The sequence below is a fragment of the Leucopleurus acutus genome (genome assembly GCF_964270905.1).
Source record: "Leucopleurus acutus genome assembly, chromosome: 2".
In the NCBI taxonomy this organism is placed as follows: domain Eukaryota; kingdom Metazoa; phylum Chordata; class Mammalia; order Artiodactyla; family Delphinidae; genus Leucopleurus; species Leucopleurus acutus.
In genome coordinates this window covers 174,325,243-174,337,418 of record NC_139143.1, presented here as the reverse complement: position 1 = coordinate 174,337,418, position 12,176 = coordinate 174,325,243, and the positions used below count along the sequence as shown (strand labels likewise).

At 35.5% G+C, this 12,176-nt stretch overlaps 1 protein-coding gene across 1 annotated transcript in view; it reads left to right on the top strand.

The window, feature by feature from the left end:
- The window catches only part of CLIC4 (chloride intracellular channel 4), an 83,805-nt gene that overhangs the window by 57,957 nt on the left and 13,672 nt on the right, over positions 1-12,176 (top strand). Inside the window, exon 4 of the mRNA XM_082833703.1 lies at positions 7,050-7,156. Within this exon, the coding sequence (XP_082689829.1) occupies positions 7,050-7,156 (107 nt within the window). The remainder of the gene's footprint in view (positions 1-7,049; positions 7,157-12,176) is intronic.

The window sequence follows — 12,176 nt, the reverse complement described above, 5'->3', positions numbered from 1 at the left end:
GAAGAAAAGATGGGGAAAGACTGAACTGAACCCAGCCAGAATATCTAAGCAGGAGTGTGGTACAGGTTGCTGGGGATTTCCTATCAGGCCATTTTAAAGGTAACTTTCTGAAGCTACCACCCAAGGGAATTAACTTTTTAAGTTGTGTCCCTGGGATTCCATTTTTATTTATGTATTTCTTTGAGGTATTCTGGATCCCCCAGTCTTGCATATTAGCCCACATGGTTAATGATTTTAAAGTACTCAACTATTTACTATATTGTGAGGTGTAGTTGAGGAATAGATGTACTGTAATGACAGTTACCTAAATTGCAACTATTCATCATAATGTAATCTTGGCATAGATTCAAAGCATCATTGGTTTCTTTTAGGCTTTTCCAGTTTCATTATCCTGAAAACTGGAATGTTTCTTCTGGCCCAAACCTTTTCTTGTTAGTTGTTTTTCACCCTCCATATATACAGATTAAATTTCCCTGAATTGGGATTAATGGGTCAGAGAGTTCTAAAATAATAGTTAATCAGTATTCATTCCTTCATTCATTAGTTTATCCTGCAAACGGTTACTGGGCAACAAAGCCCTATGGATGTAATAGTTAATAAGATAGCTCCTGCTCTCAAGAAGTGCAGTCAAATACGTATGAAGAGATAGTGGTGCCGTGGGAGAGTGAGTAGAATCAGAAAAGGCTTTATAGAAAGAGATAACACTTGAACTGAGCTTTAACTGAAAAAAAAAAAAAATGTGGCCTTTAGCAGGTGAATGAAGGGATGACAGACGTTCCAAGCAGAAAAATAATTTTGAATAAATAGTGTTTCTTTGGGGGACCTAAAGCTGTGGCTGGAGCATAGCATGCAGGGTTGGGGATGGTAGGCAGGAAGGCTGCCAGGAGACATATGAATAATGACACCTCTGTCTACAACTAGCCTTCAATTGTGAACAGAATTGCCCTCTGTTTAGCAATCTTATACTAAGCTTAAAATTCATTTTCTTTTATTTTTTTAAAGCATTGACTACTTTAATCCTCACATCCACGGTGGCATTGGTACTTTTGTTTTTAATTAATTAATTTATTTTTGCTGTGTTGGGACTTCGTTTCTGTGCGAGGACTTTCTCTAGTTGTGGCAAGCGGGGGCCACTCTTCATTGCGGTGAGCGGGCCTCTGACTATCGCGGCCTCTTTTGTTGCGGAGCACGGGCTCCAGATGCGCAGGCTCAGTAGTTGTGGCTCACGAGCCTAGTTGCTCCGCGGCATGTGGCCTAGTTGCTCTGCGGCATGTGGGATCTTCCCAGACCAGGGCTCGAACCCGTGTCCCCTGCATTAGCAGGCAGATTCTCAACCACTGCGCCACCAGGGAAGCCCCAATATTCATTTTCTTAATCGTGTATTCTAAAGCTTATTCTCTGCCTTCCTTCCTGTCTTTCTAAGACCCTCAAACTTCTTTTTTTTTTTTAATTTTTATTTTTTTGGGTGTAGTTGCTTCACAATGTTGTGCTAGTTTCTGCTGTACAGTGAAGTGACTCAGCCATATGTAAGCCTCAAAACTTTTTTATCTCTACTGTCCAGGAGTCCTAACCTTCCTTCCATCCCTAGTAAAGTTTCTCTAGACCAACATTAATAAAACCATATTTGTCTTTTCCTCCAGGCCATGTATATAGTTAGAATACTGATAAATTGAAACTGGGATCCTTGTAAAAATATAAATTGAAGCTGTATACACATAAGTAAGGAACTATTATGAACATGCATTCAGCTTAGTAGAAATAACTTTTCAGATATTGTTTTGCATCATAGAACCTACTGGATCTCTTTTACTCTTTTTATGTATGTATGTATATTTTACCCTTTTTATTCTTAAAGTCTGTCAGCTCTAAGGAAAGCTCCATATTTGCCATCTTATCCTCAGACACTAATGGAAGTGATCGTCTTCTCATAACTGATGATCATTGTATCAACATTAAATTATAAATAGAGAAACAGGGCTTCCCTGGTGGCGCAGTGGTTGAGAGTCTGCCTGCCGATGCAGGGGACACGGGTTCGTGCCCTGGTCCGGGAAGATTCCCACATGCCGCGGAGCGGCTGGGCCCGTGAGCCATGGCTGCTGAGCCTGCGCGTCCGGAGGCCACAACATTGAGAGGCCCGCGTACCGCAAAAAAAAAAAAAAAAAAAAAAAAAATAGAGAAACAGTTTGAATGACATTCATTCTCTGTGAAGGAAGTTGTATGTTGTTTTAAACCATTGTCTAAAATGTTTGTTGTGTAAATCCTTCCAAGGATATTTACGTTTTTGAAATCAGTATGCTGATAACATTATATTACCATTTCAGTAAAATCGGCATTTTCTCATATTCTCTTCTAGCCTTCTGCTTCAACAATAGCAGCAATAACAGCAACAAAAATAATTTTCATTATTCTTTCTTATTTTTCTCAGAGGGAATAAATATTAACAGAAGTAGTAGAACTAATATCAAAATATTCAAGTTTTTTGGCATCCAGTACTCTGTAAGACACCATAGCTTTTTGAATTGGACCTTGAAAATAAACATTTTCACATTGCTTTTTTTTGTTTTCTTTTTTTTTTTTTGGCTGTGCCGTGTGGCTTGTGGGATCTTAGTTTCCCGGCCAGGGACTGAACCTGGGCCCTTGGCATTGAGAGCGTGGAGTCCTAACCACCGGACCGCCAGGGAATTCCCTCATTTTGCTTTTCATATAGAGAAAATTTAGCTTCATTTCATTTGGGCATATTCATAGCGATACTCTAACCAGGAATGATCTTTTCTTTTGGTTTAAATAATTTAATTTAAAACTTGGAGATCTTTCTGTTATAAAGGGTTCATAATCCACTAAATTCTCTCTGTGGTTAATTTTCCTTGTTTTTATGTTGAAGTTTATATTCTGAAGAGTTTCTAAATGAAGTTTAAAATTTTACTTTATATAGAAGGGAGTATTTTTGATGTTACTAATGCCTCTGCTATCATTAACTAACATTCAAGTGCTAACTATGTGCCATGCACTGTGCATTGTGGATTATTTTGTGGATTCTCTCAAAGACTTTATGAAAAAACTGAAGATGAGTAATCCAAATAATTTGTCCAAGATTCACAGTTCATGGTGGCAGAGCTGGCATACTTACTTTCAAAGCCAAGTAAAAACAAAAACCTATGTTTGACTTTTATAAAAGGTAAAATGTGAGTCTTTAGTTGTAATTGTGCTTTAGTGAGTACAAAATTGCAGGCTAGCTCAAGTTTAGAGGAAGGGTAATATAGAAAGCAAAGGTAGTTTGTTCTACTGTGATGACCAAATGGGACTGAAGGTGTTTTGCAAACTTAATTTAATGAATCCTTTTTTAAAAGTAGATGAGGTTTAACTTCTGTTGAGTTTTTATTTATATGCATTGGAACAGCATGTTTGGATTGGGAGTACCTTGCCCTTAGTGGGCTCTGTAACACATAATGTGAATCAAACAGCATATTGTCTGTCATGCAGGATTGCTTCCAGAGGATGAGAGGAGGAAGTGTTTCTGGGACCACCACATACATTCTTCTTCCTTTCTTCTGTTCTAGGGCAGCCAGGGACTGTCTGCCTTTTCTCTGTAGGATAAGGAGGTCTTCAGGTCCTTAGCTGACCCTACTCACACTGATTGTAAGCCTTCTTGATTCCAGATAGGATGAGGACAAAAGGCAGAAGAGTTGTACAAGCTGGTGGACTAGAATCTAGCATTTCTAATAACATGTTTTTGGCATTTGATGATACTGAGAACAGAGGGGTTTTTATGTGAGCATTTCTGATTTAATCGTGACAAGTACAGATACAGGCAACTGTCTATTCTAGAGTTGTTTAGATTTTAGAGACTAATGAAAAGATAAAATCAAGGAGCTTTGGCTGGTCTAGGTAACTATAGATTTTAAAGAAGAAACTATCTTTCTTCTCTTCTAGGGATATTTTTTTCAGTTCCCCTTGCTTGAAAGAAGGAACTACTTTGCCCAAAAAAAGCTTTCAAAAAAACTTTGAAATTTGGGTTTTTAACTGAAGCAGGCTTGTATACTTGGCTAACTTACTGATAAAAGGATAGAGGAAGCTAGATAATTTTGGAGAAGAGTCCTATAAACTATTGTTAAGCCTTTTTTTTTTTTTTTTTTTTTTCCGTGGTATGCGGGCCTCTCACTGTTGTGGCCTCTCCCGTTCTGGAGCACAGGCTCGGGATGCACAGGCAGGCAGACTCTCAACCACTGCGCCACCAGGGAAGCCCGCCTTTTTTTTTGTTTTTTAAAGAGAAATATAATGAAACTTGAGTTTACAGGGATAATTTAATAGACTGTGTAACCACACTTTATTCTTTCATTAACACAAGGAAGGAGAAAATGTTTGAGATCTTTCTTAAAGGATGGAAGTATTCTTAGCTAGTCTACCATTAATAATAGTCAGTGATGTAATACAGGATGTGATAAAGGACTGATCTGAAAGTCTACCCTGGATGCGCATGTCTATTCTATTGTTGACACATAGCCTTTTATTAATTATTTGCCTTCCTTTTGTTAAATGTTTAAGTGAATGCTCATAATAATTGAAAAGTATTGCTTTATCAAGAAGTTTGCTAAAACTACTAATAATGAATTATTAAAATCCAATGTTTGGGGGGAATGCAAAAAAAAGTTGACAGCTGATTTTGGACCTACCAGTTTAGCATTTGATTTATCTTTTAGAACTTGATCTTTAATAAAACAAAAACAAAACAACACTGGACCTGGGGACAGGAGATGTGAGTTTCAGTTTGACAATACTTTTAACTAGTCCAGTGATTTTGGGGCCAAATATGTAAGCTTTCTGGAATATTATTTCCTTTTAGGCAAAATGAGAGATTGAGGTGAGTGGTCTCTTGTAACTATAGTATTGTATGCATTAAATTAATAGTACAAATTTAATTGTCTTGGAGGAGGAGAATAGGGCATGTTTAACCTGCTTTAGAGAACACTGTTTTTCTTGAGAATTGTAACAGCATCTATTTCCATATGAATAAAGGATATGCTGATTGCAAGTCTTTGATTTTTACCTGCTCATTAAAACAGATCTCTAGTAAGCATGCTTCTGTCTGTTGATCATTACAACCCCAGTACTTAGTACAATTCCTGACACATGGTAGATACTTAATAATTAGAATAAATGAATATATGCATGAATAATGAATATATAAATAATCTGTAATTCAACCCTATGAGAATTATGAAGTTAACTTCATTAGAAAAAGTTGGTACTGCTAAATATTGGTTGGGGAAAAGAAGAGTAAATCTGGAAACTTGGCTAGAGGAAGTCATAGATATATTGGAGAGGCACTTCAGTATATTTTGTTCCTTGCACTATTTTTTGTTTGGAATGAATCAGTGAAGGTACTGTATTATAAGCGGTGGAAACATTTAAATTAGAGGCTGGTTGTTTTCATAGTCAAGGGAAATTCAGGAATGTTGAAGCTGGAATTAACTGTTTCAGCTCAGGCAGGGGAAATAAAAAGAGAGAGAAGGTAAAGTTTTCTATAGTTAGCAGGAAAAAAAATACATATATATACACATATACACATATATATAATATACACATACATACACACAACAGGTGAAATTTACTATGATCATTCACTGAAAAGCTTGTTATGTAATTAATTTCATTTCTAATTATGAAGAACTCTTTAAGCTTAAAAATAGATATTAAACAGGAAAATAACTTGAGCATGTTGGTATTCAATAGATATTTTATATTCTCCTTACCAATATAGTACTATGTCTAATTTAGAAGATATATCTTTTCTTGAATTTAAAATGGCAAACGTAAAAGTTACGAATATAAAAACTAACCTGAAACTACAGCTTACAACTGAACAAATTTTTTTCTAAAAATACCTCACTTTTATTTTTAATTTAAAGAAAAGTAGTAAGACAGCATCTTAAAATATATGAATAAATCTAAACTAGTTCAATGTAAGATTTTTTCCATAGTCTTATCGGCCCCCAGCCCGTTTTGCAGGGCTTTTAAGCTGATCAGTCTTCCCTAAAGTGGTGCTCAAGAGTCTGGACTTGTCTAGTCCTGACTCCCTGGAGCTGATACAAGCTCTGCTGAAGGGAGAAGTAAAGAACTGGGCTTTTTCACATGTATTTTCCAATTTGAGGAAGAAATAAACATTGGGTATGTGTGTTTGAAAATTTAAGTATATGACATACACATTTGTGTGCGTTTTTTTAAAAAAGCTGTTGTGTCATGAATGTCTTTTCTCAAAGTAGAAAGACTTTGTAACAACACAACAGAGCACTTGTTAGCAAAATTCCTGATGTCTTATTTTTCTGTTGCTCATTGTCACCCTTACACTATTTAATATATGGGAGGTTTTGGAAAATCCTGAGTGTAGGAAAGTGAATGATCGGCCTCCTGCTGTTTTTGTCCTTACTCTGCGCTTAGGCAGTTTAGACTCTTCCTCCTGTCAGGGTTCTGTGGTACTGCTTTACATGGCTGGCTCAGTGTGTGGCATATCCAAGATCTGTCTGTTTGGCATTCCTATTTGAGAAGGCTCTACAGTTGAAATGTGGCTAGTGTAACTGAGGAAATGAATTTTAACTTTATTATGATTAATTTAAATTCATATTCAGATAACCACAAGTCACTAATGGCTACCATCTTGGACAATTCAAATATATAACATTTCCATCATCACAGAACGTTCTCTTGGACAGCTCTGCTCTAGAGTTCTCTTTCTAAGACGCCCATGGGCTTGGCACAAGCCTCTGAACAAGTGGACTGTTTCCCCAGCATTCTAATTTATAAAATGGAGGTGGAGTGTGGATGAGCTTTGGTTGCCAAGAATATTAATATGTGAACAAAAACACTGTGTAGAACTTTGTTTCCTAAGGAAAAAACACATCTTAAAAATATCATGGAAAACAGATGATGGCATTTCTTAGAGTAATAACCGTTAAAAGATGTCTAGTAACTGCTAGCACAATGGTTTGATTGAGAGAATTTATGCTAATGTATCTTTGGAGGCTCTATAATCCGTTATTACATTTTTCATTTAGGTACTTAAAGCTTTCACCAAAACACCCAGAATCAAATACCGCTGGAATGGACATCTTTGCCAAATTCTCTGCATATATCAAGAATTCAAGGCCAGAGGCTAATGAAGGTAAAAAAAACCAAATGATTGAATTAGCACTGTAGAACCATTCCCCCCTCCCCGCAAAAATACCCCAAAACAAAACAAAAACAGGAACAAAGACCAAAAACCCCTATTATGACAGTGATTATAAATGATTACTTTGGAGGCCAGACATTCCCATAAGTATCAAAAACTGGCTTTCAGAGTTGATCAGAGATTTGAGGACAAACCAGGGTAAGTCCTTAAATTGCTTTTTTCTCTGTTTCTTGCTAGTGGGACCGTGCCTAGCATAAAGTAGATGTGTGATAAAATGTTTATTGAATAAATTTGTTCTCATATTCTTCTGAGAAGTTACCACTAAGGGAGCTATACAGAAAACTACGGCCTCAGGAACAGTGGCCTGGGTGGTTGAGGAGGTTGGAATAGGTGGATACAGTGCAATTTAAACTGTTTCCAAATCTTTGTTTATTATCTGTGCCAGCAACCTGAAGTCAGCCTGGGTGGATTTTTGTGCTAATTACCCTTAAGAGCAGTTTTTGGAGTTGCTCTAAGAGAGATTTGGACTCACCAGCCTTCCAAATTTCTCCATATCCTAAAATTAAGATTTTAGTTTCAAGTCATATTTTCATGGTGAGAATTGTTTAGGTAGTACAGATGCAACTTCCTTCTTTTATTTATTAAAAGACACTATCTTATTATTTCATTTACCAAACTTACATATAGTAAAGGGAAGCTTCTTAGAAAGAGGTTCCATTTAATGAACCTTGTCTTAATGACACCATTCAGTCATTTCCCCTTTTCTTCTCTTTAGGGTGTTAAGCATTGTTCTTCCTGGGGAAAACTATATAGAGAGAGCATTAGTGTTTAATTATAAGTAGCAATAATAACCAAAGAGCCAACTCCTGAAGACACTATAATCCATCATAATTTTAGACTCTTTGGTAGCTTGGGTGGATTTCTTTGGGTAGAGTTTATGGCAGCAAATGAGCAAGAATACCGAAGTGGAAAAAATATCAGTGCTGGTTAAGCAAGAATAAACATTTAAAAAAATTGAAACATTTGCTGATTTCCTTATGTTATTTCAGTGGGTAGATTTCCAAGCTATTCAGGCTTTTATTTTTTCTATAGCGAAGGGAAAAAAGGGAAAACCTTAGTGCTCAGGCCTGGCTTATTAAGTGTGTTTCAGTAGCTGCCTTATTTTGGGAGCAATTTTCCTTAGTAATTGGCTTTTCTTTCTGACTACTGTTTCTGTCTGAGAATTTTATATACTAGGTAAACAGTTATACTGGAGCCCCTCCTATCCACAGACAGTATCTTTTCTGTTCTAGCCTCCTTCCTGCAAGTGACTGTTCTTTTTACACCCAGATGCTCTTGCTGCATAATTCTTTGAACTCTCTTAGTTAAAGTCATAATGTTTTTATTTCTCTGTGTGGCTTTTGGAAACTAGAGGGTGGTTGAATTTATTTTGACACTTGGTGGGGAGGAGAGGGAAATAAAATGTGTTTGCTTAAAAAAACCCAACAAAACCAATTGCTTTGAGGGATGGGATGGGGGTAGAGAATAGGGGAGAAAGTGACTCATTTAAGTATAACTTTGTATTCTATTTTTTCCTATCAATTTGTTACTGTCTTAAGTAGCCACCTACACTTACTGTCCTGAATGCTGTAACCAATAAGAACAAACAACATAATGGATTACACAGTGCAGAATTTAGAAGGCTTTTTACATTAAATTACCTATTGGTAAATAAGAATTCCAGTTACCAAGCAACTTCCCCCCACAGTGGCCTGTCACTGCCTTGGGACTTTAGAAAACAGTATTCCAAATCACTTTGGAGCTTAACGGGTCCGGGTCTCCCTTCTGTATATTTGTTGCAGGTCTCTTATCTGTCTGTTTAGTGCAATTAAATGCCTTAAATAAGCCTTAGTCATCCACCTCCTAATTCCCCCAAACAATAAACAACTTACATGAAGATGGATTTGTCATTTTACATGGTAAATCAGAGTAGGCAAGCCTTTGATTAGTTTTAAAAAACCTATTAAATGTTTTACAAAATTCAATGTGTTTGGACAATTTTAAGACCTTTTAAGAGCTAATTCTATCTAAGTAAGGGATTAGATGCCTAGATGCTGTAGCAGTTGGGCTAGTGAAAGTGAAAGAGAAGGGCCAGTGCTTATATTGGGGTACAGAGTAAGCAAATATGATTTAAAGAATAAAATAAATGAAAGGAAACATAGATAGATAGATAGATAGATAGATAAAACATATAATTCTTTCGGTAACATGTCTGAGGTGATTGGGAGTAACAGCTTGTTTTTTTTGAAGCATTAAAAGAGAAATTAATGGATAATTCCTGTTATGGAATGGGTTCATTATGACCTGTCCCAGATCTCCTAAGTTTTTTTCAGTTCTGTGATTTCATTCATTTATATAACTTATTAAGCTCCCAGATGTCACTAATAGATAATTTATTAGTCTGTTGATGTTTATAATATTCTTAAGAGATCAGTGAATTTAGCAGTGATGAAATCTGCCATTATAGCCTCCGAGGCATATTTCATAATGTCCCAATTCCCACTTTTAAATGGAGGCAAGGAATCTTTAGATTCTGATCGGTTCCTTTTTATTCAAGATTTATTCTCCCTCCCTACTTGCCTCCCTCTCTCCATCCATCTCTCTCTTTCTGTCTCTCTCCGGAAAAGTGTGTGGAATCAGAGGATGGTTGTTCATCATTGTAGCAATGAAACTGCGTTGGGTATTTAATCATGTTTAAATACTTATTACCTCTCCCTGTTTTCCACTGATGTGTTACCTGGCATTTAAAAATCGCTTGTGTAAGATTACCCTTTTATTAAAACTAGCAGTAGCTTTAAAATACAGTTTTGTCCATGTAAGTGCTCATAATTTTTTTCTTCACTGTAAATTATATTGTTTTTCTACAACAGTAACTGTCTTGTTACATTGAATGCTTTTTGCCTTGTGCTTTTACTCATTCAAATTATACAAGTAGTAGAATAATGCATGCTTTTTGAAGAAGTTAAAATAGTACAGAAATTAATAAAATTTCAGTGCCCCTTCTTAGTCATATCATATAAACTCTTCCCCAGCAGTTAGTATTATCCTTCTTTTTTTCTATGCACACATTGTACTTAAATGTGTATTTATGTATATATATATATATATATATATATATATATACACATTCTTCAGTTATCTTTATCATGTACTATATGGTAGAAATACTTTAATATCAAAATGTAGATCTACCTCATTTTTTAGAAATGCTGCTTAATATTCCATAATATGGATTTTTAGTTAACTATTTCCTTACTGATAGACATTTAGATTGCCTCAAGTTTTTTATTATGACAAACTGTGCTGCCAGTGTCCTTGTGCTAGATTTCAAATAGGTCAAAAGGTTTTGTTCTCCAAAGACTATAATAGTTTTTATTCCCACTAATGTGAAAGTATTCATTTCCCCACACTTCTGACCCTGGTGTGTTTGTGTGTGTCTGTGTATGAGAGAGAGAGTATGTGTTAATATTTTGATTTTCACAGTTAATATAAAAACTGATTGTATGGCCTCTGGGGTACTTGGTAATTTTTTTGAGAACTTTTGAAATACCTCCTTAGAGATACGGCATTACTACAGTAGGGATATTAGAGAATAATAGTGCTACTTTTTAATTACAAAAGACAAGGAGCTAGCAAGAGGGAAGAGATATGGGAACATAGGTATATGTATAACTGATTCACTTTGTTATAAAGCAGAAACGAAGACACCATTGTAAAGCAATTATACTCCAATAAAGATGTAAAAAAAAAAAAAGGGAGCTAAAAAAAAAAAGAGCTACTTTTTGATGGACTGCTACTGCCTTCTAGTGGTTAATCTTGACATTTTCTTTATTTTAACCAGTTTCACATTCCTTTGTGATGGTTTGTCTTTAAGACTTTGTTACCTCGTTTTTCTTTGTTTTGTTGTCCATTCCTTAGTTTGATACATAAAAATTGTATCAAACTAATTCAGCATTCTTTGTTTTCATTAATATACCCTTTACTCTGACATTCTTTTTTTTTTTCCTGACATTCTTAACTATGAAAAATCACTAACACTCTGGTCGAGTACAGCAGTTCAACTTCATTGCAGGTACTTTGCTACGTCCAAAATTATAGAGCAGTAATTGTAATGTTTTGCTAGCTTCTGAATTTTAGTCCATGCCTTACAGCTAGGATCATAAGCGTTGTATGTTATAAACCTTGGAAATTTAGGATATTTTATTTCTCTATTGGATACTTTTGAGAATTAATTCAGGAAAAGGATTAATTTACAGTAGATCAGAGATCATAAACTTGCTTGCACTTGTTATACCACTCAAGTGCCATTTGAGACATTATTTCAGTGTTTGAATTCAGTATTGTCTTCCTTATAGGTCATGATCCTGTTCATTGTAATCTGATCAAAGAACAAGTCCTTATATCTAATTTGTGTTTATTTTGTATTCACTGCTTTTGACGGGAAGCATATTGAATCTTTAAAAGTTTGTTCTTTTACAGTCCTGAGATTCTGCTGTCTCCTTTTTTTCTTTTTAAGTGCAACCGTGAAAATTTTCCATCATGCCCTGGACTCCTTACTAACGTAGCTGTTTCTCACATTGCATTTTCTTGTTAATTTATAAACTTTACATTTCAGCTGACTGCATGCATTATTAACAGCTTGTATGTAATTAATAAAAGGTTATATTTATTGCCTTTGTATTTTTGATCTTTTATCTTTAAATGGCTTGATTCCCTGTCACTTCCCCAGTTGCAGTTAAGCTCCCCTAACTCGTCAACTTTATTTTACTGGGTCCTATTTGCCTGTTTCTTAACTATTTTCTCTAAGAAATAAACTAGCTTGATCCTGGCTATGGCTAGAGCGACTTTCTATTAATAAAACAGGTAGTTCTTTGATCTTAATCTTGTTGTCTATCACTTGACATAACACATTCCAATTTGTTTGATATTTACCTAGGTAAAAAATACTACCAGTTCTTTTTTACATTTTTTA